Below are 26339 nucleotides of genomic sequence, written 5' to 3' on the forward strand. Positions count from 1 at the left end.
GAATTGTGAATAAAAAAATTCAGTTTAAAAAGGAAGGTTTCGTGTTTAAGGGATATTGTATGTTGATGTAAAGATTGGTTAGAAAAGGAGACCATGGTCTTTAATGTTATTGAAGTAATTAAATTTGGGTAAAATAAACTAAAACGTTTGATTTTAATAAATTAAGACTAAAACAGTGATTCCTACTCTTCTAGTTTGAAAGTGCCACTACAATAATTTTTTACTTTAGTCAACACAAAATTTGTAATACATATAAAATCGTGAGCTAAAATGGAAAATACAACAATTTTTTAAACGTTATCTAGGTTACAATTTTTTTTCCAATCTTCTAAAAATGGTTCCCTATTTGTCTAAGACAACACATATTAAAGCGTGGACTGCTAAGGCAATGAACAATAAATCGTGAAGCACCAAAGACAACACTAAAAAAAATTGTGGATCACAATGTTATAGTTAAAAAACTGTGGGAGCTTCCAATGATAAAATTTACACATATTCAGAAAATTTTAGGCTAAAACTTTGGCACTAACGTCTTCCCGCGGAAGGATGAATTCTTTATTCATTCTACGGTACCAAATAAGTAAGGGTTTCTGATGGTGGACCATCCAAGCTACCATACAAAATAATAAAGACAAAAGAACTATCTATATAAATTAGTAGAATACGCTTGTATAGAGTTTGTACTTTAAATACTTTCAAAGTGTATGATGTAGAAGAATCAAAGATACTCTAGAAGATCCTCACTTGTCACACAAGCAAGGATCTCTAGAGCATCTTTAGAGGATAAATACACCTTTCCTCAAGCCCCCAAAACTCACCATAGTTAAGCTTGCTTAACTAGGGTGAAGGTTGCTTAAAGAGCAAGCTACCTCATCTTTCTCATATATAAATACTCTCCATAAAACCTTTGTATGTAGATTTGACATAAATGTGAGTGAAGAATTCTGAATTCATAGTCCATTCTCTCTCAAGTTTCCTTTTGCTTCAAAGCCTAGATGGTCTAGTGAGTTCTTGGAAGGTTAGCCTCACCAACTTCCTCTTCAAAGCATCCATCATCACCAAACCATAACCTCGCTCACACTTCACGGTTTCTCCTCCATTACCTAAGTCTTTCGCTGCCTCTCCACATCTCCACCCAAACAATAACTTGAAGTGCATCAGTTTCGCTATTCAATTTTTCATCCTTCTTTCTTTTTTACTGCTCAAGATTTCGTTGTTCTATTGAAGGGTTTTGTTATTCCACCGTAGGGTTTCACTATTCCACTGTAGGGTTCCGCTATTCTGCTTTTCTTTCTTCATTCTACAAAAGTCTGTCAAGGTTCCGTCATAGGTAAACAATTTTTCATTTTTTTTATTATTCAAAGGCTTCCACTAAAGCTATTATTTTTCTTCATTCTTTAGTCTCCAATTTTTGTTCTTCTTTTTTACTTTTCAAGGGTTTCCGCTGAAGCTCTTCTTTTTCTTCATTCTTTAGTCTCCATTCTTCCAAAAGGCATTTTTCTTCTACTAAATTGTGTCAGTTTCTGCGATTATAGGTATGCAATTGTTTGTATTGTTCAAGAGTTTGGTTGTTGAAGGTTTCACTCACGTTGTTGCAAATGGTGTTCTAAGAGTGTCATCAGATTTTGGGGTTGGGTGGAATAGATTTTTTCAGTCATGTTTGACTTGAAATTTGGTTTCTGGATGTTTGATTTGTTTGTCGGAATTGAGATTTATGATTGATTAAGTGTTAATGCTCTTCTGATTACCTTCTTTATTACCACGTGTGGGTAAGGATACCAGTCCTCTCAAGATAGTGTTCAAGTGTTCTTTTAGGTAAAAAAATGTCTTATACTTATAGAAAAGTCAAGATTTGTAGGAGAGCTTTTTGGAAAGGTTCCTAACTATTATAAAACAACTTCTAAATTGATCGGGAATCTGATCTAAAAGATGATCCACCATTATGTTTTATCTTGGTAACATAAAATTCTAACCAAATCTATTTAAATGTTTACTTGGGCTTGCTCAAATTGGCCTAGGGAAGATTGGATCATGCTCATGCCCAATTCTTATGCTCGATATTTTACCAATTACACTGGACACACCAACTAGTTCACTACAACTTCGATTCCTAAGAGTAATCCTAGTCGTGATAGTACACAATCCCCAAATCTTGAGTTGATTAGGGGGAAAGAGGCTAAATGATATTTTAGAAGCTTTTCTTGGGTTCTCCAAAGATCACGTCATTTCAAATGATTACACTCGAAAAGTCACATCCCATTATGTCCCTTTCTACATGGCTAGATCGTGTTGGCCCGTCACCAAAATGATTATACCTCCCAAGCAATTGTGATTCCCACTTCCCTCTTGTAACATTTTGATAATTCAAAATGAAAACAAAATTAAAACTCTTCATTTTCTTCCTTGCTCACCTGAAACATAGTCAAAACTCTTTCAAAACTCTTTAGAGCTCCCAACGATATGCATATTCACTTTAGGTACACCCTAACTTTCTTATTATTTATGATCCATGTGTTTTCTCTTGCTTCTTCTTTTGATGTTTTGTTGCTAGGTTGAAAAATATTTAGGTCTTTTTGGAATTCTATTTCCCTTCACGTTTGTCTCTAAGCTAGTGTCTTTTTTCTTATGGGTTTTGCTTTCTCCTGGGTTTATCTTCCTCTTGTTCTAGGTTTGGTTTGAGGTTTGCTCATCAAATTAATAGCTACTTACGATGTGTCTTACCCCTGGGCCAAGATGGAGTTGATAAGATAGACTTTTGGATCTACTAGCCTAATAGAGTTAAAGACTTTTCGTAATCTTCATGCTATTAATAAAATTTTAAAGAAGGATGTAGCTCTTCAAACCTTTGAATTGAACGAGCCAATTTGTAAAATTGAGGCCAATATCCAAGAGGGTAGTTTTTTTTCTCTAAAAGTTTTAATTAATCCTTGTCATAGTTACCCATTGATTTGTTCGAGAAAGAGGTATTGATTGTCATGAATGTTGTTGTTGCCTAACTCCATCCTAATAGCTACACCTTCTTACGTGACTTTCACATATTATGCACCTACTTCAGTATAGTGTTGACCTCTAACATGGTTTCTACTTTTTTGAATTAAAACTTCTTCTCACCAATTGTGAACATCTCTAAATAGTGTAAGTGGTTGATGTCTACTGACCATTTTCTAGTCTTCCTACAAACGCTTTAAGGGTCATTTTCCTAAAATTTCGAGCCCTTACTCACAACCCAACCTTACTAGAAGACTTTCCTCTCTACTAGACCTAAAACCCTCATGTCAAGTGTTGGGTGGATAGAGAATCTAGAACTGGTTAAGCTGTGAGAAATTGGAATCCGTATTTGACACAACTATTTTTATAAAGCTTGAGGCATAAATCTAAAAAGTTAGTTTGATCCCAAATTCTTAACATGTTAACTTTTCCATTCATTGCAAATAATCAAATGGACATCCTATAAAGAAATGACTCATTAGTTCAAGGAGATTTGCCACTTTAGCTTTAAGATAAAATCAATGAGCTGAAAAAGGTAAGGAAGAAGAAGAAGAAGAAGAAGAGTTGGAAGTCTACTAAAGAGGCTTTGAAAGATGAGATCGCCCAAACTTTATATCCAGATCTAGAATTTTTAGCCATAGATCCTTGCAAAGTGGTTGTGGACGGAAATCTCGTAGAGGAGTAGGATAGTTTATCTTTCCATGTTTTGAATTGTGTATTTTCAACTTTGCAACATATTATTTGTTATTAATCCAAATCTTGGTAAATATTTTATGTTATGTTCCTTTCATTCCTCTATCTCTCCACCTTTATTTTGTTCATTATTCTTGATTAGGCTACCTATATTCGTACCTTTTCGTTCATAGATGGCCATTTTAAACATGCATGATTCAATATGACCGTCTTTGATCATTATAAGTTTGTTTATTTACTTGAATAAGTTGTTTATTTACTTACTTGAATTATTGACTTTAGCGCACCATTTATCCGTGGAGTTAATCCTATCGTCATTAAATGGTCAATTTTAGTTTATCTAAGCCTGAACTCCAACAGAGCTGGAGCTGTTTATGTCGAATGGTTTACCTTAGTCTATTTAAGGTCGGATAACTGGAGTTGTTTGCGTTGAATGAATCAACCTTAGTCTATCTAAAGGCGGACTCTAGCTGAGATGGGGCCATTCGTGTCAAATGGTTCTTGTAAAAGATATCAAGAAAAATAAAAATTTCTTTATAGAGCGTTCAATCTCATTAAAAACCTTTATAAGGTTAGCCAAAATACATTATAAACTTAGCTAAAATAAAAATAGAGGCTTGTTGTGTTCCAAGTGCAATGAATCAAGCCTCCATATAGAGTTTCCAACTTGTATGCATCATACCAAGGACTTCTTTAATCCTATAGGGTCCAACCAATTTGGGGGACAACTTATTCTCCATGCGATGTGGTTGCACCTTTCACAAGACAAGATCAAATACTTTAAAGTTTATCGTTACCACTTTATTCTCATACCTTAGCTCGGTCCTGATACCAATTGTTGGGTCTATTAGTGTTTAAGTTCAAGAGGGGGTGAATTGAATTTATAAAATTTTCGCAAGCAAAACTGTTTTTCCAGTAATCTTGAGAAAAAGAACATATTGATTTTTTGATTACTTTATCAAAACTAGAGACTTAACCAGATTAGTTTTGAATCCAATGAGTGTTTTTCCAAAGCAGTGCAGTCACCTTAATAGCAGCAAGATTAAGAAAGATATTACAACATGAAATCTAACTTTGAATATTTAACAATCAATCTTGAAAAGAGTATGAATCTTGAAAAAAATACTTTAAAGATTTTATTACTTTAGTCAAACAGCCAACACACAAATTCTGGTATTCACAAGCAAACAAAAAACTTTTTCAAAATCTTGAAGAACAGTATATGACAGCCTAGAAAGAAAAAATTCAATTTTAAATCAACAGATTTATTTTATTGCAAATCATCAAATATGTAGAATTGAGTGCAGGGTTTGAGAAGAATGAGGCACACACAATTTATATTGGTTCACTCGTCAAGAGATACATCCAGTCTCACCTCACACCAAGGTGGATTCCACTAAAACAACAAATAACACACTTACAAAAACTTGTGGTTCTTGAAGCCTTCAAGAACAAGACTCACAATGCTGAAAAACCCTATTTCAGCATAACAAACACTTCAAGAAACCCTATCAAGAAGTGTTAATACAATCACCTTTACACAAGAGAGAATAAGGAAATAAAGCACCTGAAAATAAGATGCAAGAACCTAAAACATAACCACTTTTGTGCAGCACAACAATGATAGAACCTCAAACCTTGACCAAGGCACACAATGAACAAGCACATTTGAAATTCTTAAGAGAACCTTTCAAGAAAACATTCAAAACTTTTATCTCTCAATGAAAACTCTTTGATATGTGTTCAAAAACGTGATAGTTTAGTATCTTTCATGTGAGATGTGTCTTTCTTTATATAGAAATAAGTTTATAACAGTTTTTCAAAAAGCAGTTAAAAGTTGTTAAAAAAGAACAAGTTGAAGTTAAAATAAATGGATTTTTTTTAAAAACAAAAGATGATTTCCAATCCACTTCCAGCTCAGCTTAACAGTAATAAAAGAGCTGAAACAAATTGTTTGGTGCCCTAACAGAATTTTGAAAAACTTTAACAAAAGAGCACCAGTGCAAAAAAGAATTTATTGTTTTATAAAACAACGGATTTTTTGTGTGTAGAAAACTGATTTTGAGAAAACTTAAGGTAGATTTTGAGAAACCTTTAAATGAACTTTTTGTTCTTGAACTCACTACCTTGGTTAGGGATATGAAGTAAATCATAATGCAAAAACCTACCTAAACAACCTCTAACCTATATGACCACTAATTACAATATTATAAACCTTCAAAACTATTTTCTACATCAAACACACACTAGGACATGTTGTGAAGAAACTTCTTCTATCTTCAACAGAAGGTTCATTAAGAAGTACATGAGTGTGCAATGAATTATCCTATCATATGTGAGTTACTAGATGAGATCGAATTCGAGGAACAATCTGAATCAAATATTCAGAGATATATCATATGTGTTAATCCCACAAGTTCAAACTCAATGGAGTCTTTTGATAGGAAATAGCTGCATTTGAATATCACAATTAATTAATTTATATAAAATATTTAAATAGTTAACTTACATTTTCTATTTGTGTTATTTTTTAACTGTGATATATATAATATGTAATTAAAGATGATGGTTCATGACAATCTTCAAAATGACAATTAGGGAGATGTCTCGATGTAGATGGTTATAAATAAATTTATAAATGATGTGTTTTCTAATTCATATGCATACAAATTAGACATATAAATATTTTTTTTATCTTTTGAAGTAAATATATATATATATATATATATATATATATATATTTTGTTTTATCTATACCTATATATACAGGGGATTTTCCATTTTAACTACTCTAAATTCTTTTCCTATTATCCTTACTTAATATTTTATTTTATTAATTTATTTTGATTATTTGGACATTTTATAATTTCAAAAGTTAATAAAGCAATTTTTTAATTTTATTTTTTTTGTTATCATTTAATTGGCAGGAGAGTGAAGAGATGGTACATTACTTTTCTGTTTTAAACTGACATTCTTTTCTATTAAATACAAAATTAAAGATTTTTATTAATATTGTCTCTAAATTATTTTCATATTTTATCCTTACTTAATAATTTATTATTAATTTATTTTGGACATTTGGACATTTTATAATTTTAGAAGTTAATAAAACAATTTTAAAATTTAAAATTTTATTTTATTTGTTTTCATTTAACTGGTAGGATAGTGGAGAGATTGATACGTTACTTTTCTGTTTAAACTGATCTTCTTTTCTATTAAATAAAAAAGTAAAAATATTTCTTAATATTTGTTGCTAGATGTGGACTACATTGGCAGGAGAGTGGAGAAATCGGTACGCTACTTTTCTCTTTTAAACTGATCTTCTTCTCTATTAAATAAAAAATTAAAGATATTTGTAGGGTCCTCCCTTTATTTTGCACACATAGTCTTCCTTTCGAATATAATAACAATATTCAGATGACTTTTGCTCAATATTCAAACTGAGTCCCAACCCGTAACCACCTTCGTTAAAGTGTTTGTTTCTGCCACCTTCGTCAAAGTGTGTGTTTCCGCCACTATCGTCTATCTCGGCGTTTGTTTCTACCACAGTCGTCTATCTCGGAATTTTTTTTCACCACCGTCACCAATCTCAGCATTGATTTTCGCCACCACCGTCAATCACAACATTTGTTTCCGCCACCGTCGCCAATCACGGTTCGGTTTCAACTACCTAAGTTGCACTGTCGACGAAATCAAGTCCGCTCCTGCCATTATTTTTTCTACTGATGGTCGAACCCCCCAGAAACCTCTAGTAAGAAATCTCAAAACAAACCACAGTCATCTTATGGGAACCAAGGATTGAAACACCATCACTTCTACCACCAGATGAAATTGTTGTACGAAAATGATATATTGTTTGGGATATTAACAAAATTATTCAAACTGCATCAATCCAAGTTTTGCATAGAGAAAGAAAACTTTAATCTAGAATATCGTCCTCATATGTATCATCTTCTTGGTATTAGATAGATTATTCCACATCACTGAGAAGCACATTTTCATGTAAAATGTTGTACTTTATTATCGCAAAATATCTCTATAGTAGTTTGGTAAATAATAGTGTTCAGGACCATGTTTCTCATTCGTCTTCTCTTTTAATGCTAACCAATTTTATAGGATTGATAGTGTTGTTGTTAATTTTATTTCTGATGTAGTTAATTATAATTATATATGAATTATATGGTTGGTCCAATTGGAAAGGAGAATTTTACTCTCATTCATCCCAAATCACTACTCATCCGGGTACATCAAACCATAACAAATTAGCTATTATAATGTTATGTGTTGAATGTCCTTTTCAAAGTTTATGAAATTATCTTAGAAGGGTTTAGTTTGATGTAAGATTAATATTTTTTAATTATTGATATTTTAAAAGAAAATTAATTATTCATGTTTTAAAAGAAGACAAAGATAACTTTATTTTTCTCTTTTAATTTTTAAGTTTATTTTTTTTAAAACTGTATGGTTAGTTTGTTTTTATATGTAGATAGAATTACAAAAAGACAAAAAAGATAAAAAATTTATTAAAAAATTTCATAACAAAATTATAAGTTATTTTTGTTGCATTTTGTCAAAATAAATTTTGTATTTAAAAATGGTTTGACACTAAAGTCTCGAAATCCTTATCAATACTTGTGTGATATCCTAATCATCTTATAGATCTTGTCTATTTCATCTAATTTTAAAAAAAAATTACTCAGTGAGACGAAGTTATTTTAAGGCAAAAAAAAACAAAACAAAAATATTTTTGTTGATTAATTTTATGTAAATAATTAAAATAAAATATTTTGAATTGGATATGAAACTGGCATTATGCAAAACATTCATCATACAATTTCTTTTTAATACTCTACTTTTTCAAACTATTTATATTTTACTTGGAATGGTTAACATATACTAATATTATAAGAAAATGATAAAAAATGGTAAGAAGAAAAGATGTTTCTTATTCTCTTATGTGTATATTACATCAGTCATGTATAGGAAATATATAGGGAGTTTCTCTCCCAAATTACAATCTAATTAGGTAGGATACTAATCATGAGATTCTATAATTATTAAATTAATTGCATATAATTGGGTACAATATCGTCAAATATTGCATACAATAATTGCATATAATTTTATAATTATTATTTCCTTAATACTCCCCCTCAAGTTGGTAGGTGAAGATCAAGAACCCCCAACTTGTGTCGTAGCGTCAAAAATCGTTCCTTGCCCAATGCCTTCGTAAAAATATCTGCGAGCTGATACTGTGTCGGTACATATGAAGGACTGATTATTCTTGTAATTTTTCTCGCACAATGTGGCAGTCTATCTCAATGTGTTTTGTGCGTTCATGAAATACTGGGTTTGCTGCTATATGTAATGCCGCTTGATTGTCACAGAAAAGTTGAGCTGGCAAGTTACATGGCACCTTTAAATCCTGCAACAGATATCGCAACCAAACTATCTCCAAACAAGTATTGGCCATTGCGCGGTATTCTGCTTCCGCTGATGATCTTGATACGTTTGTCTGTTTTTTTGACTTCCATGAGATAATAGATGAACCAAGAAAAATGCAATATCCAGATACGGATCTCCGAGTTGTCTGACAACCTCCCCAGTCTGAGTCGCAATAAGCTGTCAATGTCAGATTGTTTTCGGATGGCAATAACAATCCTTGTCCTGGTGATCCTTTGATGTACTTTAGGACTCGAATTGCAGCATCCCAATGAGGTTTCCGTGGATCCTGTATATATTGACTTAGGGTCCGAACCGAAAATGCTATGTCAGGCCGAGTAACCGTGAGGTATATCAGTCGTCCCACGAGTCGCCTGTATTTGACTGGATCCTTTAATAACTCTCCATCGTCTGGTGTGAGTTTTAGGTATTGTTCCATTGGAAATTTGTCTGGACGAGCACCTGTGAGTCCCGTATCCTGCAAAATATCAAGCGCATATTTTCTTTGGGACATGTAAATACCAGCTTTGGAACGGGAAAATTCAATCCCTAGAAAATATTTTAGATCTCCAAGATCTTTAATGCGAAATTGTTGTAATAAACAATCTTTAACACGCTGAATTTCTGTCAAATCATTTCCTGTCAGAAGAATATCATCCACATAAATCAAAAGGGCAGTAAATGATGAGTTATTCTGTCTTGTGAATAGAGAGTAATCTGTCTTGGACTGTTGAAATCCTACAGATTTAATCACATGAGAAAATGTTGAAAACCATGTTCGAGATGCTTGTTTGAGACCATAAAGGGATTTGTTGAGTCGACATACAATGTTCTCCTCCTGTCGATGATGTCTGGGTGGCAAGTCCATGTAAATAATTTCATGCAATGTGCCATGTAAGAAGGCATTTTGCACATCTAGCTGGTGAGTAAACCAATTTCTGGCTGCTGCAATGGTGAGGAGACATCTCAAAGTTGTTAATTTTGCTGTTGGTGAAAAAGTTTCAGAATAGTCGACACCTTCAATCTGAGTGTACCCCTTTGCGACAAGGCGCGCCTTATATCTGTCGACGCTACCATCTGAGTTGTACTTTATTTTATAAACCCATTTGCATCCGATGGGTTTCTGTCCAGCGGGTAACGATGTCAAGGTCCACGTTTGATTTAGCTGCAAGGCGGAAAGCTCTTCGTCCATTGCTTTTTGCCAATTTGGATCAAGGATAGCTTGAGCGTAAGTGTGAGGTTCTTTGGTGGCTGTGATGTTAGCAAGATATGCACTATGTGTAGAAGAAAATCGTGAATTAGAAAGAAAATTATGCATAGGATACCTGGTTCCATTCTGTCGGTCTTGGGCAGTGGTCGAATGATTGGCTTGGGATCCCGTTACGTAGTCTTGAAGCCAGGAAGGTTGGGTTGATGTGCGACTGGATCGTCGAACAGGAAGGTCGGTTGGAGAAGGTTTGGTAATGGGTGCTAAACTTCTTGGCATGGAAGAAGAAGGTTGGTCTACTGGAGGTTCAGGTGTATTATGACGAGTAGGAGAAGAAGGTTGGTTTGATGGAGGTTCAGGTGCATTGTGACGAGTAGGAGAAGAGGGTTGGTTTGATGGAGGTTCAGGTGTATTGTGACGAGTAAGAGAAAAAGGTTGGTTTGATGGAGGTTCAGGTGCATTGTGATGAGTAAGAGAAGAAGGTTGATCGAGTGAATGTTGGACAGGAGTGGGTAAGTCAATGTCAATAGTGGGCAAAATACCTTGTAATGGAGGTGAGGATTGTGTCTGTGACTGTTGGCAGAATGGGAAAACACTTTCATGGAAGATGACATCCCGACTTGTAAAAAAAGTGCCTGCATCTATATCAAATAATTTGTATGCTTTTTGATTGTGAGGATAACCAATGAAGATGCATTGTCGGGCACGCGGATCAAATTTTTGCTTAGGTGAAACAACAGTTGCGTAACAAAGGCAACCAAAAGTTTTTAGGTGAGAAAGTGAAGGTGGTTGATTATATAGTAGCTCAAAAGGTGATTTATTTTTTAGTAAAGGTGATGGCAAGCGATTAATGATATATGTGGTGTAAAACGCATTCTCCCCAAAATTCTAATGGTAAATTGGACTGAAATAGGAGGGCTCGTGCTGTGTTTAAAACATGTCTATGTTTGCGTTCTACTACCCCATTTTGTTGAGGAGTGTAAACGCAAGTGCGTTGACATTCAATACCTTTTTTGAGAAAAAAATCATACATTGAAATAAATTCCAATCCGTTGTCAACGCGGATGGTTTTAATAGATGCCTGAAATTGATTTTGTGCAAATGTAATGAATGACTCTAAGAGATGTTGGGTTTCAGATTTGTGATTCATAAGAAATAGCCAAGTACATCTAGTATAGTCATCGACTATAGTGAGAAAAAAACGTTTTCCAAAATGAGTTGGGGTTTTATGAGGACCCCAAATGTCACAATGCAATAGATTAAATGGAGAATGAGATTTTATTGTGCTTAAAGGAAAGGGTAGCCTTGTCTGTTTAGCTTTGGGACAAATACTACAATGATTATGAATGGGAATGAGATTTTTACTGATAGGGATAGGTAGTAGGGAAGATACAAGTTGTAGACACGCTGGAGAAGGATGTCCAAGGCGCTTATGCCATAAATCAGGATCGGTCGATATTTGAGATGCGTGGGCTTGGTTTGGAAGAGGGGACATGTAGTATAAGCCTGCGTGTTGTTTACCCGAGCCAATCATCCTCCCCGTAGCCAAGTCCTGTAAAACGCAACCATGTGGAGTAAAAACGACACAACAATTTAGTGAACTGGTTATCTTACTAATGGACATGAGATTTAAATTAAAAGAAGGAACACAAAGAACATCTTTGAGAGTGATTTTGTCATTGAATTTAATTGTGCCTGTAGATGAGATGGGCGCAGTTGAGCCTGTGGGCAGATTAACATTTGAAATAAATGATGATGAAGTGTGTGTGAAAAATTGTGAATCAGATGCAATGTGATGGGTTGCTCCGCTATCCAAAATCCATGGTTTCGTAAAAGCAGAATTAGAAGAGGAGTTATGGGCAAGCAGACCTGCAGAGCTAACAAACGTGTCACTTTTACCGTTATTGTTGAGCGAGTAAATAGCCCTTGCCAATTGTTGAATTTTTTCGGCACTGAAGTGTTGTACGAGGTTTCTATCGGACTCGTTACTGATGCCTTCTTTGCCAGACATGATTTTTTATTTAGGGGATAAAAATGGAGAGGCTGTCAGGGCACCAAGATCGGTGCTCTGATACCATATAAGAAAATGATAAAAAATGGTAAGAAGAAAAGATGTTTCTTATTCTCTTATGTGTATATTACATCAGTCATGTATAGGAAATATATAGGGAGTTTCTCTCCCAAATTACAATCTAATTAGGTAGGATACTAATCATGAGATTCTATAATTATTAAATTAATTGCATATAATTGGGTACAATATCGTCAAATATTGCATACAATAATTGCATATAATTTTATAATTATTATTTCCTTAATAAATATAATAAAGATTAATATAATTACTAATGTTTGAGTCCTGATTTCATTTACAGAGTCTCCATTGTCAACAAAATTCTGCTATAAGGACAACATGATGTTAGGTAGTAGTAGGGATTAGTACACAACCAATATTGTCAACATTATTGAATAAAAAAATAGACATAATTGTGATTTATGTTGCTGCAAATAGAATTCTATTTGTTTTTACAATTTGTTTTGTGATATTTAGATCCCTATCATTTTCTTAAGTGCTATTTTTTATTTATTATCATTAACTATACTTGGTTTTTGCCCTAAAACCCTAAAATTAAAATAAATAAAAAATAACAGGGTAATAAATAATAATATTTAAAATTAAGATAATTAGGTTCCTTTTAGGTGCTTAATTTATTTTAGTGATGTATCCGGGAAAATTAACTAATTGGTTTCAGTTGTTTTAATAGCTTCTATTCACTATAATTAAGTGTCACACTATTAATATGGAGTAAGAGGTTCTTTACCTTCACTTATAGGTCTTAGCGTGTTTTTTTTTTTTCTCATATTGGTTTTTTCAACTGCAACAATTGGTTGTAATGGCTAGAGTAAAGCTTAATTAAGAACAATTTCTGTGGTTCTAGCTTCTAAATTATTTTTAATAAAATAATTTTAAATTCACTTTAATAAAAACAATCTTATAACGGATTTATTTTTCTTAAATAAATAATAATTTATATTAAAAATCCAGAAATGCTACTTTAAATATCATCAATAGTTATGGATATCTCTTTCATTAATAACTAAGTTTATAAATATTTATATTTTATAATTTTTTAAATAATTTTTCTAATGTTATTATTTTTCAACACTTTAATAAATTATATAACAAAATGAAAAATATAAAAGATCAACACTACAAAGACAAAGTTGGAGCTAAATATTGTAAATAAAAGACAACGAATGACCATTGAACAAAGAACAATTGCACTATCTACACGAAACATAACTTATACACTTTGTTTGCTTCTAGGTGTGACAACGGAGGAGGAAGGGGCGAGCGGGAAGAACTTTTGTTTGGATCAGGGTATGTGAGGGCGTAGGTGCGGATGAGCGAGCGAGTTCACTAGCTTTTTCACTTCTCGCAAAATTAAGAAGATTTACGTTGCTACCCTTCCATCAATTCTAATATTAAACAATGTGGGCATCAATGAGTTTTAGGGTTCTTTATTACAGTGCCTGGTGCAACACTTTCCTTCTTCTTCCCGAATTTTGGAAGTGCAAAATCAATTTTCATCTCTTTGTAAATTGGTGCAGAATCGATTTTCCCATCCTTGTAAATTGGTGCAAAATCGATTTTCGATTTTTCGAAATGGTGCAGAATCGATTTTTCGATTTTTCCAAAATGACGCAGAATCGATTTTCGATTATTCCAAATAGTGCAGAATCGATTTTGTGGCTTTTAAAGGTAGGAGAGAATTGATTCTGTTGCTTTTAAAGGTAGGAGAGAATCGATTTTGTGATTTTTAACTGTAGGAGGAGAATCGATTTTGTGGTTTTTAAAAAAACCAGAATCAATTCTATGCCTTTTAAAGGTAGAAGGAGAATCAATTCTCTCTGTATGAGAAAAATGTTGGAATAGATTCTGTTTTTTTTTTTTTTCAGATTGCATCTTGTAATTGTGGTTCTTTGGTTGGTTTTGTTCATCACAAACTTTCTTCTTTTTGTTCTCAGTTTGTCCAGTTTGTTCTTATTCTTCTTCTCCAGTGCCTTCATCCTTCACGTAAATTTTTAATACTTTTTTCTATTTAGAATTTTTTTTATTAAGTGCGGTTACTATTTTTTTTATTATGTTTACTGTTTTTTATTTCTAATAAATGTAATTATATTATTTTATATATGTTTATTGTTTACAGTTTTTATTTTTCTAAATGTATTTATTATTTTAAATTTTATTAATACTATTTTAAATTTTTATAAATACATTTACATTTGTTGATGTGTTTATTGTTATTATTTTTATAAATTTATTTATATTTTCTTATTATATTTTTTTACTGTTTTATATTTTTTATTATTTTGTATTTGTTGTTTAGTTTTTCATTCTATGTTTTATTGTTTTTAATTTGTGTATATATATATATATATTATGTTTTTATTGTTTTTATATCGTTTTCATTTAGAAGATATTGTTTAATTTTTTTTATATGTTTAATTTTTTAATCTTAATAATTGTATTTGCATTTGTTTTGTTATATTTGTACTCTGTTGTTTATTTTTTTTTATGTATTTATTGTTTTTAATTTTTATAAATATATTTATACTTTTATTATATTTATATTTATACTTTAAATATTTATAAATTTATTTGAATTTAATACAAAATTATTATTTTTTACAAAATAAGAGTAATTATAAATATTATATATTGGAAAAAATAATTAACTCAAACTTACAAAAAATATATCATAACTCATTATTAAAATATTTTTTATTGACAACGATAAATTTGTAAATTTACATTTTATATTTTTAAAATAATTTCTAAATTATCTTCTAACTATCACATCACTCACAAATTTCAATAAACAATCCTCACAAATCCACTCTACCATCCCTCAATCCAAACAACCTCACACATCCCTTCTAATCCTCTCTAATCCACTCCCTCTCCTCCCCACAAATCCCCACCCCAATCCAAATAGGGTCATAGAGAAAGGAGATTGACATTTATTCAACATTTGTCTCAATTAATAAATAATGCAGGTAAGAAAAATGTTATATAACACAACAAATATTATTTTTATTTTATTTTTATATAGTTTTATTCATTCATTCATTTAACTTGACATTTGAAGGATCTAAGCAGGACCAAGTAACACACATGTCATTGAACTTGGTTAGTACACTTTTAGGCATAAGATGTCAATTTTCAAAAAATATTTTAAAAGACAAATGAAATATTTATAGGAAGAAAAACTTGGAGAGAAAAGATAATTAGTATTATTCATATGACAAATATTATTTCAGGAATGAGATTGTCATCTATTCGAATTTTAATATTAAACATAAATATATATAAATAATAAAAATAAAAAATACGAATAGAAAGACGCAAAAGCACCTGTATTTCCACTAGTTTTAATAAGAGTAGTAGTATTCCTGCTAGTTTTAATAATAGTATTAGAGTGATTTTGTTAATTTTATCCATCAACTCATAATTTCTCCTTGACATTTACTACCTTAGAAACAAAATGCTAAATTTTATTGCCTACAAGAAAGTGTGCACAGGAAAGTTAGTTATGCAAATTTATTGTTTTAACATCATGTTGCAATTCCTCACATAAACGTTATGGATTTTATCATAAAATATTACTTTGACGTTTTGGGAATATTTTTTATTATATTTAAATACTTTTAGTTTTACTATCGAATAACAATTGCGTATAAACTAACAAAGTTGAATAATTATTGTGAGGCGACATCATTATTGCGATGAAATGTTTAGAATCTTAAGATATTTTCGCAAGTAGTTTTTTTGAGTCAATGTATTGAATGCTTGAAAATCAACCTCAACTATTGAATTAATAAGCAACAAGTAATAAACAAAGGCACAAATGACAACGATTCATCTTAATTTGTTGTTTAAACTACGATTTTATAATGACTGGTTTTACGCAAACTCTGTGAAAATCTTCTTGTTACTACATCTTTTGTATTTTGTTTTTCTTAACTTTGGCTTATATATTCTGCCGTCTTAATTTACCAGTTACACAGTTTATCCATGAAAGGTTGACGATTGAGCCTTCATTGTTGATGAAAGTGAAGCTATAGCCTCCCCAACTGTCAAGAAAAGGCTATCTGCTTGTATGAAATCAGTAGCTTCATCAACTTTTTTCAGCTTCTCAATGACCTCGGCGAGAGGATTCACCAACACAAGCTGTCACAACGCAACTCACATGAATTAGTTACCATTGATATTTGAAACATACACAAAGGTTTCTAAACTATGTTTATGTCAAAGTTAATGTTCTTGCCTCAACACTCTTCTTTTCCAAAGTTGCTTTCAACTCTTTGAAAAGTGAGATTCCGCTTGTATCAATGGCACTCACAGCTGGACATTTGAAAGTGATTAGTTTAACATGGCTTGTGGGATAAATAGATAGATGAAGTATGATCATTTATAAGCTTGCATAGTTAGTGCACTTTATTAGCTCTTTTGGCTAGTTTAGATTGCTTTGTTAGGTCTTCATTTTCTTTGTTTAACAATCTAATAAGTAATAAATAACTTCTGTAAAATTTGGTGTAATTATAAAAGTGATTCCCAAACAATTATGAACCAAATTAATAAAGACTATGTAATTCCTTCTTTGTTGTGTAAAGAGTAATGACATTACCTGACATTTCCAGTATTAAGAATCGAAGGCTAAATTGTTCTTTTATGTTGTCTTCCTCTTCTTCTATCCATCGTAATGTTCTAACATAACATGCCAATATTTTAGTCTAATACCAAAAACAGTATTTGTGTAACAAAATAAAACTTGTATAGAGTTTACCAAGCTCAAACTAACCTCTCATTGAGGTATGTGATGTTAGCAAAATTGATTGGAGCCTCAATACTCAAAATAAGAAAACCAGGTACTCTCACAGCTTCTTTATACTGATGAAGATTTCTATATATCTCTGTTCCTGGAATCTTCCCCAACATTACTGTTTTCGGCCTTGTAATTTGCATCAGTATCTTGAAAGTTGATAACCCAACCTGATCAAGAACAATGCATCCTTTGTGAATAAAGAAACTACATTTTATTGTGCATGCATGGAAGGAAGGAATATGAAAAATGTTTGGTCTCATGGGGCAAGCACCACAAGAGGATTATGAGTAGCTGCAAGTGTGTGTAGGGAATAGATATTGATAATGTTAGCATCATTGGGAAAACTAAAGAGATAAATGAACTTACAGCAAGAGCAAGGCCTCCTTGGACAGAGATGAAAAGAACACCCATGAAAGCACTCAACATCACAAGGAAATCGAATTTGTCAATCTTCCAAATGTTATAAGCAGCAGGGAGATCAATGAGGCCAATTACTGCAGTGACTATGATTGCACCTAACACAACATTAGGTGTGTATTGGAACAATGGCATCAGAAAAAGGAGTGTCACCATGACTGTCACAGACATCACTACATTTGACACAGCTGTTTTTGCACCTGCATTGTTGTTAACAGCTGACCGAGAGAAAGCACCTGAATTCAATCATTTCAAAGGGCAAGTTTTATCCTTCGTTATAGTTTCTAAGACAACATTTTTCAAATGGCTTCTAGGTAGCAAACACAAACCTGTTGTAACATAACAGGAAGTGGAGGAACCAACCATATTCATAAACCCAATTGCCATCATTTCCTTGTTTCCATCCACTTTGTAGTTTTTTAAAGCTGCAAATGTTCTTCCTACTGCAATACCTTCCTGTTAAAGAAAGAAAAAACAAAACTAATCCATTGTATCAAATAAAAGACAAATTTCACAACGGGTGTTGCCAGAAAGTATGCTACTGAGATTTTGGTTAACATTTTAGTTTGGATGTTTCACATATTACTCCAAGACTGAAATAAATTTGAAAAAAAAGGAAAAGAAAATATTAAACTTACAGTGAGAGACAAAATGCCAGTAATAAGCCCTGTTTTCATAACAAGGCCTAAGTGAGTTCCATGAAAACACAACATATTCCATGAAGGAGGATTTATCCCTTGTTGCAATTTGCCAATCTAGTAAGAACATCAACATTAAAATTGACAAAGTTTTGTACGTTAAAGTAATGATGATTTCATAAGAAAATTGTAAGAGTTGGGATTGAAATAATACTCACCACACTGATGCCATGATTTTGAGCCTTAATTGCAAAAACTAGAAGGGTGGAAATGATGACACAAAAAAGGGGAGCCCCAGCTGACACCCAAAATAACTTTGGTCTTTTTATGCTCTGCATGTATTTTTATTACTCAATAATAATAATAATAATAATAATAAGTTAACAAATAGTAAAAAGTATTAAAGAAAAAGCTTATAACATTCTTTTTAGTGTTAAAGTGTGCAGGGTGATTATCATTTTGATCAATTGGATAGTTCATAAATAAATGTCTTTAACATGAATAAAACAGAATTCTAGTTACATGGATTTGTAGAATTTGTAAAAAATAAACTCGTCCAAATTTCTAGTTTCTGTTGTTTTTATTTGTTGCTATAGTTTGACTGGTAATCTTGCACTGTTATACACAGTCATGGATGATAATTCTTAGAAAAAATTTCTCACTGAAAAATTGAATATGGTATCATATGGATATTCATTTGTAAACTTTTATTTACAATGTGTTTTGGTTAAACTTTTAGAGAAAAAGTCGTTGAAAAAAAAATAATACTGATTTAAGATTGGTTTAATTAGATGCAGCATCAAATTCAAATCAACAAAATAGGACTTGATAAATTAACAACTGCTTTTAATATTATTATAACTAACAATATTATTATTTTAATATTTTTTATATAATTTAATTATAAATATATCTTTTATTATATATATTTATTTTTAAACCATCACACAGGAGTTTTATTGTTTTTTATTACATAAAATTCAATTGTGAATGTTAATTTCAAAACTAAGAAAAAAATCAATACTTATTACTAATAAAGGAGCAAAACTATCTTATGAACTCGTTTCGAAGTGTACATTAAAAGCTATGACTATAATAATATTAAGCATTCATTAAGTATAAGTTGAATTTAGTGTGGTTTAGGTTGGTTCAATTTTTACCATAAGAAAAAAAAAATACAAAGTTTCGGTTTGATCAATTTGACAATTTAAAATAAATTAGTTTGGTTTTGAACATTTCAGAAAAAATATTGATAAAAGTACAAGTATTTTATTAATTAAGTTGCTATTTATTAATATGCATTTAATATGTTAATTTCAAATAAAAAAGTTAATGTTACACTTCAATTCCTAAAATTTGTCATTACAACTTACCAACTTAATTAATTTTGTCATTCTAAAATTAATGATAAAAAAATCTTGTCATTATAAAATTGAAAAAAATCTTATTATTATTGTCTCATCAAATTTATAGTGTTATTATCAAGATATTCTTCAAGTTCGGTAATAAAAAAATATGGTTGGTGGATAATATATATTTTTTATTTTTTAATTAATAAAAATTTATTTATACAATAAAGTGTTTATTAAAAGAACATATAATAAATTGTGTTTTTAGAAGTGATGGTGATAAAATAAGTTATTTGGTCAATTTTAGTGTAGTTTCTCCACCAATTAATTAAAACATTGTTAGACTAACTTGCCTCCTTCTAATAAATTAAAATTCATGACTTGTCCTACAATTTGACATATTAACCCACTGAAAGAAGAAGAAAAATAATAAATAAATAAATAACTTTATTATTTTATAAACTGATAAAAAAATAACAAATTTAATTAAAAACTTACATATATCAATAATTAATTCGGAGATGTAAGGTTAGTTTCGCAGTAAAAAGTGAAAATTTAGTTTTGAAAATATTAAATATTTTACAATACATAAAAAAAGCCTATTCTTAATATTTTATTTTTATTGGGTTCAATCATAATATAAAGACATAGACATAAAATATTTTAACAACGTAATTATGACTATATTTGGTTTAATAAAAATAAGGGTTATATAAAGAAGGATTATCTTTATAACATGCAAGCATAATAATGTGTAGTATAGTATCTTATCTTATTTTATGGAAGTGACATTGTTACATTTAGTAAAAATTTAACTTTTAAAAGTAAGAATTCAGATTTATATTGATGATATTTAATTGCTGATTTACACAATAATGGCATACACATATATCTATTCTTTATATAAAGTATGAACATCTAAAAATGACAACAATTAATTTTAGAATTATAAGTTGTAATGATATTTTATCTTTTAATTAATAGTTATGTTTATTTTATGTGATAAATATGACTTACACCATGTACACACATATAAATAAAATGATAAAACACTTATAATTTAATTATTAATTATGTTATTATATGATAAGTGATAATTATATTTTATCGGTCAAAGTATAATTTAGTTATTTTAGAAAAAAATCTTATAATTTTTTTCTGGGAACAAATCCAATAATCTAAACGCACACAAGTATAAAATAATTATTAAGTCGTTTAAATTTCAATTATTAGTTTTAAAAGTATATGATATATTTTATTTAAATTATTTTTATTACTTATAATTTACATATATTTATTTAATTTTATTTATGTTAAATAGATTTAACATAATTCACTCTAAAATTAAAATAAAAAGGTTTTTCTTCATTAAAATAATATTGCAACACTCATACCCCTTATATTATTAGGGAATTGTTCCAGTAACGTATTGTATTATTAGGGGATTGCTTCGGTTAACATAAATTTGTTACATAAAGTATACACATTTAATATTCTTGTTGAAGAAAATTTCAAAAATAATGCACCTACAATGTGGTTTGAAGGAACTATATATATAAATAATTTTAGGATGAAAATATGTAGTATATAGATATTTTGAGTATTAAATGCATTAAACATATATGTATACCTCATAATAAGTATAAGAGAGGGGTTCTAATATAATTTGTTACATCATATTAAATATTTTTTTTAAAATTTTAAAACAGTTGAATACATTTATGTTTGTAAAAAGAATTAATAAAAAAATGACAGTGGGATGAACTTTAAGAGTTGATCACTCCTATGACTGTGAGTGAAGTGTGTCAGTGCTTCCTGAGAGTCAAGTGTAAACCTGAGCCCAGACCATGTGTTTGACAATTGGTGCATGTGAAACTATATTCTATATATATGATATACTATACTGTGTTAATGGACTTTGTCTTATTTCTTGTAAGTTAATGGCTTCTTTAGACTCGAAGTGATTGCGATAAATGTAGTAAGACAAAAAAAGTGGAAATTAAAAACAGAGAAAGAGAAAGAAATGATTGAGGAGAATAACATACAACGTGTCTTGCTAATAGTAGTAGCACTAGAAAGCAAATCCCCGTCAGTATTGTTTGCCATGACCACTGCACAAAAACCACAAAAACAAAATCTGTGATAGTATAGAGGTAAATTCATTGTAGCCTAAAGACAAGAACAGTTATTAGAATTGAAATTCTGTGTGCGCGCGTGTTTATGAGCAAAAGTTAAAGGGGAACCGACCTCATGAATACTGTGAAAAACAGAAGTCATCACAGGAATCAGGCCCATCTGATTAGTGAAATCTGTGATTCCAAGCAGACTCTTAAGCTGCTGCAGAGAGACAATAATAGCTGCTCCAGCCATAAACCCAATCAGAATGGCCTTAGACAGAAAATCAATTATAAAACCAAGCCTGCAACATTAATAACAATATCAGAATGATTCCCATACTTTTTCATATTTCAAAACATAAAATAAATGTGCATGATTTCATCTTACCTTAGGATTCCAAGTGAAGCTTGAAAGAGACCAGCAAAGAAAGTTGAAGAAAACGCTAGTTGAAGAAACAGAACTGGGTCTGCTGTGGGAGACACTTCCTGTCTCAGCATCGATCCCATCACAAGAGAAGCAATAGACACAGGTCCTACAGCTAGGTCCCTTGAGCTTCCAAGAACAGCATAAACAAGCGGTGGAACAAAACTGGAATCTGAATTATATGCAAGACCAGTTACAACTCGTTAACATAAAACATCATAAATCATCACAAACTATAGACTCCAATCAATATACTCACAAAGTCCCACAATTGGAGGAAGATTTGCAAGCTTGGCATAACTGATTCCCTGAATGACAACACTCATGATTGAATAAGAGAAAAGTTAAGAATATGAGTGAATATTTTCATGATCATGCAGAGTAGCATAACCATGGTCTCCACTAAAAGAGGCATAGAGATAACAAATTCAAATAGGTATGTCTTCGGTCAAGTACAGTAACCATGATCTGTACTAAAAGACTAAAAGATGCAGAGAGAGAGAAGAAGTGGAGAAACCTGTGGGATGGCCAAGCTAGCAATAGTGAGGCCAGAAACAAGATCAGACTTGAAGAGTTTGAGGCTGTACTTAGGACCCCATTGAAGAATAGGGAAGAAATATTGAGCTCCAAGAGTGAGTTTTGTTTTGAGTGGTTGTCCCTTGAATTGGCGAAGAGGGTCATCAGGGAAAAAGGTTTCTTTGAGCCTGGCCTTGAGTTTGTGCAGGGTGGTCTTGTGGGGTGGTGGAACAACTTGGTGCACTTCCATGGCCATCTCTAGGCAATGAGAATGCTGTGTAGCATTAGGATCCATTGCAAGAGAAGAGAAGAGAAGAGAAAAGAAGAGAGAAGTATATTGAATGTTATGTGGTATGGTATGAGCAATGATGGCTTTTATGTGACTCTCCCAGACCTACCCCAGTATTGAACACGTCTGAAAAACCGCTATAAAACAAGATGGCACCTATGTCAGCTAAAGTACAATAGGATAACAACAAATATGAGATGTAATTTCAGAAACCAAAACGCGAGAAGGGATAGAGAAGCTGTGCTTGTATATACGGTTCAGCTAATATACTACACACTCTTCTTGCAAATTTGGACACTTCTTCTTTTCAACCGCAAAATTCAGGTCCCACAATAGTATCTCTTCAATTCAATTCATGTTATGCTTAAGTTGATGACTCAAATCATCAATCACAACACATCATTCAACCCTCCTTCAACGTTACTCACATCACCAACATCATTAGCAAAATGATTTTGGCTCACAAGTTCATACCATCATCACGTACTTGTACTTTCATGACTTTACGTGGAATCATTCTTTAGATTGAAATTTGGTTCAAACAATTGCCGTATTTAAGAAGGAATTTTCACTTCCTGTTTATTTACCAATACAAATTGAGCTATCAGTTTGGCCAAAAATTTTCATTACTTTGATCAATTCTGTTTTTCTTTTCCAAAGTATGTATTAAGACCAATCCCGTGTAAATATCTTTTATTCAGATAAACCATCAGATAAATAATAAAAATATCTTTTCAATTTTTAGTTCTTTTTTTCTTCTGTATGTAGATAGGTATCTCTACCGAATACAAATCCAACCAGGACCACTTTGCATGTATTACAGAAAAAATATATTTTTATAAGTTATTTTAATGACCAAAACTTTTGCATGTATTACAGAAAAAGTATTCTTTATAAGTTATTTTTTAATGACCAAAATTTATGTACACGAATATTTTGGTGTGCACGTGTAAGTTTTCAAGTATATAATAACCCGAAATATACATATTTAGTAATTTAATTTGAATCCATTTTTAATTGTTTATTTGAATGTAGTTATATTGTAAAATAAAACATAAACTGTATATTTATATATGTGGAATGAAAGTAAGTGGATGTGATTTACTAAAACTATTATGAAAATCTTTGTAACAAACAATTTCAAAAGTTTTAGTAAAAATTTTATTTCATTAAAATTAAGATAAATATGGCTATGAATAGGATATTGAGAGCTTAGTGAACCACTTTATTTAGGTTAAAAGATATAGTTTTAAATTATAAAGCAAATAAAAAAATATTTTTTTTAATAAATTAAAAAAATATTTTTTTTTCTCTTATTCTAAAATTTCATTTCTCTAAAGTTATAAATCTTTTACATTTTCTTTAAGATTTAAGATTGATGATTCATCTATGTCAACATGTAGATAATCATGATCTTGCACAAAAAAAAATCATTTCTTTTTTCCTTCGCATTTAGAGGTTTCTCCCTCGATATGTCTTATCAGCTAAACAATAAGACATTTCTAATGATATGAAAAAATAAAGGTGTTAATTTTAAGTATTGAAGCTTTGGATATTTTCTTTTTTCTTTTTAGTTGGAAGCTTTAAGGTGTTGAAGTTTTTTTTTTTTTCTCAAAGCAAGTTACTTCTAAATAACGGAGCTAACTAGATATATGTAAGTATTTGGTTGTTAATGTTGGGTATGAAGTCAAGACCAATTGGATTGGGTTGACAAGACACCATGTATATAGTTGAAGCGCAGGTGAACATTGTTTCGTGGCTTCAAGTGGGAGATTGTTGGGTATGACGCCATGACCAATTGGGTTGGGCTCACTAGGCACCATGTTTAGTGGGTAAGCTTAATCATTGTGTCCCTTTTATAATCTCTATTTAAAGAGATCATTGTACTTGTAATTGGTGTGCAACAGGACAAAATGAAAACCTAATAGTTGTCTGTGTGGATGTAGCTTGCAGTTGGCGACTGAACCACGTTAAATCTTGTGTCATTTATTTTTCTGCAGTTAATTCGTGATTGTGTGTGTTTCTTCCACGTGCGTTTTTTCCCATAAAGTGGCATCATAGCTTTGTTCGTTTACACACTAAAGATCCTATCAGCAGAAATTAATCAATGAGACGTGAAAATTGCAGCTGCAGCAGCGTCCCAACGCTAGGGTTTCGCAGGGGCTGCAGTAGCATCCCGAAGTTAGGGTTTCGCAGAGGCACCAACAACATCCCAAAGCTAGGGTTCGCAGAGGCGGCAACAGCGTCCCGAAGCTAGGGTTTCACAGGGGCTGAAACAGCGTCCAAAGGCTTAAGGTTTCACGGTAGTGCAAGGAGTAGCTCCCAGATATGTTTCACGACGGTGGTGGTGCGGAGCACCAGTGCAGTGGGGACTGCGATCAGGTCTGTTGGTGAGTGATTTTGGGTGGTGCAAAAAAAAAAAAAAAAAGATTGCCAATATCTGAAATTAGTTGTACCGAGTATCTCGTTTAGTCATTTGAGATGGCAGAAGACGGGAGGTTCCGAATTGAAAACTCAATGGTACAAATTTCAGTTGGTGGAAAATGCAAATTGAGGATTTGCTAGTTCAGTTACTAAGCACATCAATAAAACGAATTCGATCTTAGTTGGACTTATGTTAGTGGGCATTAAGTTCGATGATGAAGTTCAAGCTTTACTACTGCTATTATCTTTGCTTGACAGTTGGTCCGAAACGGTTACAGTAGTTACCAATTCAGTGGGATCTGATGGATTTACTTTTGAGAAGATTCGTTATCTCGTTCTTGGCGAGGACATCAGAAGAAGGAGTTCTAGGGAATTATCTAGTGAATCGCTATATGTCATCAGAGGTAAGAAAAATATCAGAGATAGTGGGAGCAAGAACAAAAGAAGGAGTCAGTCAAAGACTCGAGATTGCTCAAGTGTAACATGTTGGAACTACAAGGAGGTGCGGCATTTCAGAAATCAATGCCCAAATGATAAATAAGTCAACATTGCAGAAGACTTCGTGGACGAGGACCTTTTAGTCTGTTGCGCGGATAGCAGTGTGGATTCCTGGATCATGGATTCTGAAGCATTGCATAATCTAGTTATTGGGGACTTTGGAAAGGTAATATTAGCGAACAACTCTCTTGATGTTATGGGCATGGGTGACATAGTGTTGAAGACACCAGTTGGTTTATGGACTTTGAAGGATGTCAGAGTTGTTCCAAGCTTGACGAAAAGTTTGATTTCTGTTAGGCAGTTGGACGAACAGGGACATGAAGTGAAGTTCGGAAAGCAGCAGTGGAAGGTCGTCAAGGGAAATCTTGTCATGGTCCGCAGAAGAAAGAGAGGTTCGTTGTATATGGTCGGATTACCGTGTCTGAGAGAGTGACCATCCCAGTTCAG

General features: G+C 31.8%; 1 protein-coding gene across 1 annotated transcript; it reads right to left on the minus strand.

Moving 5' to 3' along the window:
• Positions 1-16176: 16176 nt before the first annotated feature.
• On the minus strand, positions 16177-23522 carry LOC137810834 (probable sulfate transporter 3.3). The gene is made up of 13 exons (XM_068612299.1): positions 22683-23522; positions 22425-22473; positions 22130-22337; positions 21872-22043; positions 21670-21735; positions 18494-18607; positions 18276-18392; positions 17967-18093; positions 17587-17873; positions 17197-17387; positions 17023-17102; positions 16663-16739; positions 16177-16565 (listed from the first exon to the last, which is right to left on the minus strand). Exons 1-13 carry the CDS (start codon positions 22974-22976, stop codon positions 16404-16406), a joined length of 1944 nt encoding a protein of 647 aa, XP_068468400.1. The 5' UTR covers positions 22977-23522; the 3' UTR covers positions 16177-16403.
• Positions 23523-26339: the final 2817 nt, after the last annotated feature.

The sequence above is a fragment of the Phaseolus vulgaris genome, chromosome 2 (assembly GCF_000499845.2).
Source record: "Phaseolus vulgaris cultivar G19833 chromosome 2, P. vulgaris v2.0, whole genome shotgun sequence".
Classification (NCBI taxonomy): domain Eukaryota; kingdom Viridiplantae; phylum Streptophyta; class Magnoliopsida; order Fabales; family Fabaceae; genus Phaseolus; species Phaseolus vulgaris.

Coding starts and splice junctions, on each gene's coding strand:
- LOC137810834 (XM_068612299.1), bottom strand. CDS start 22,976: ATGGATCCTAATGCTACACAGCATTCTCATTGCCTAGAGATGGCCATG. Junction 17,388..17,586: donor AAGGAGGCCTTGCTCTTGCT/GTAAGTTCATTT, acceptor GTTCTTGATCAG/GTTGGGTTATCAACTTTCAA. Junction 16,566..16,662: donor TGGAAAAGAAGAGTGTTGAG/GCAAGAACATTA, acceptor GCGTTGTGACAG/CTTGTGTTGGTGAATCCTCT.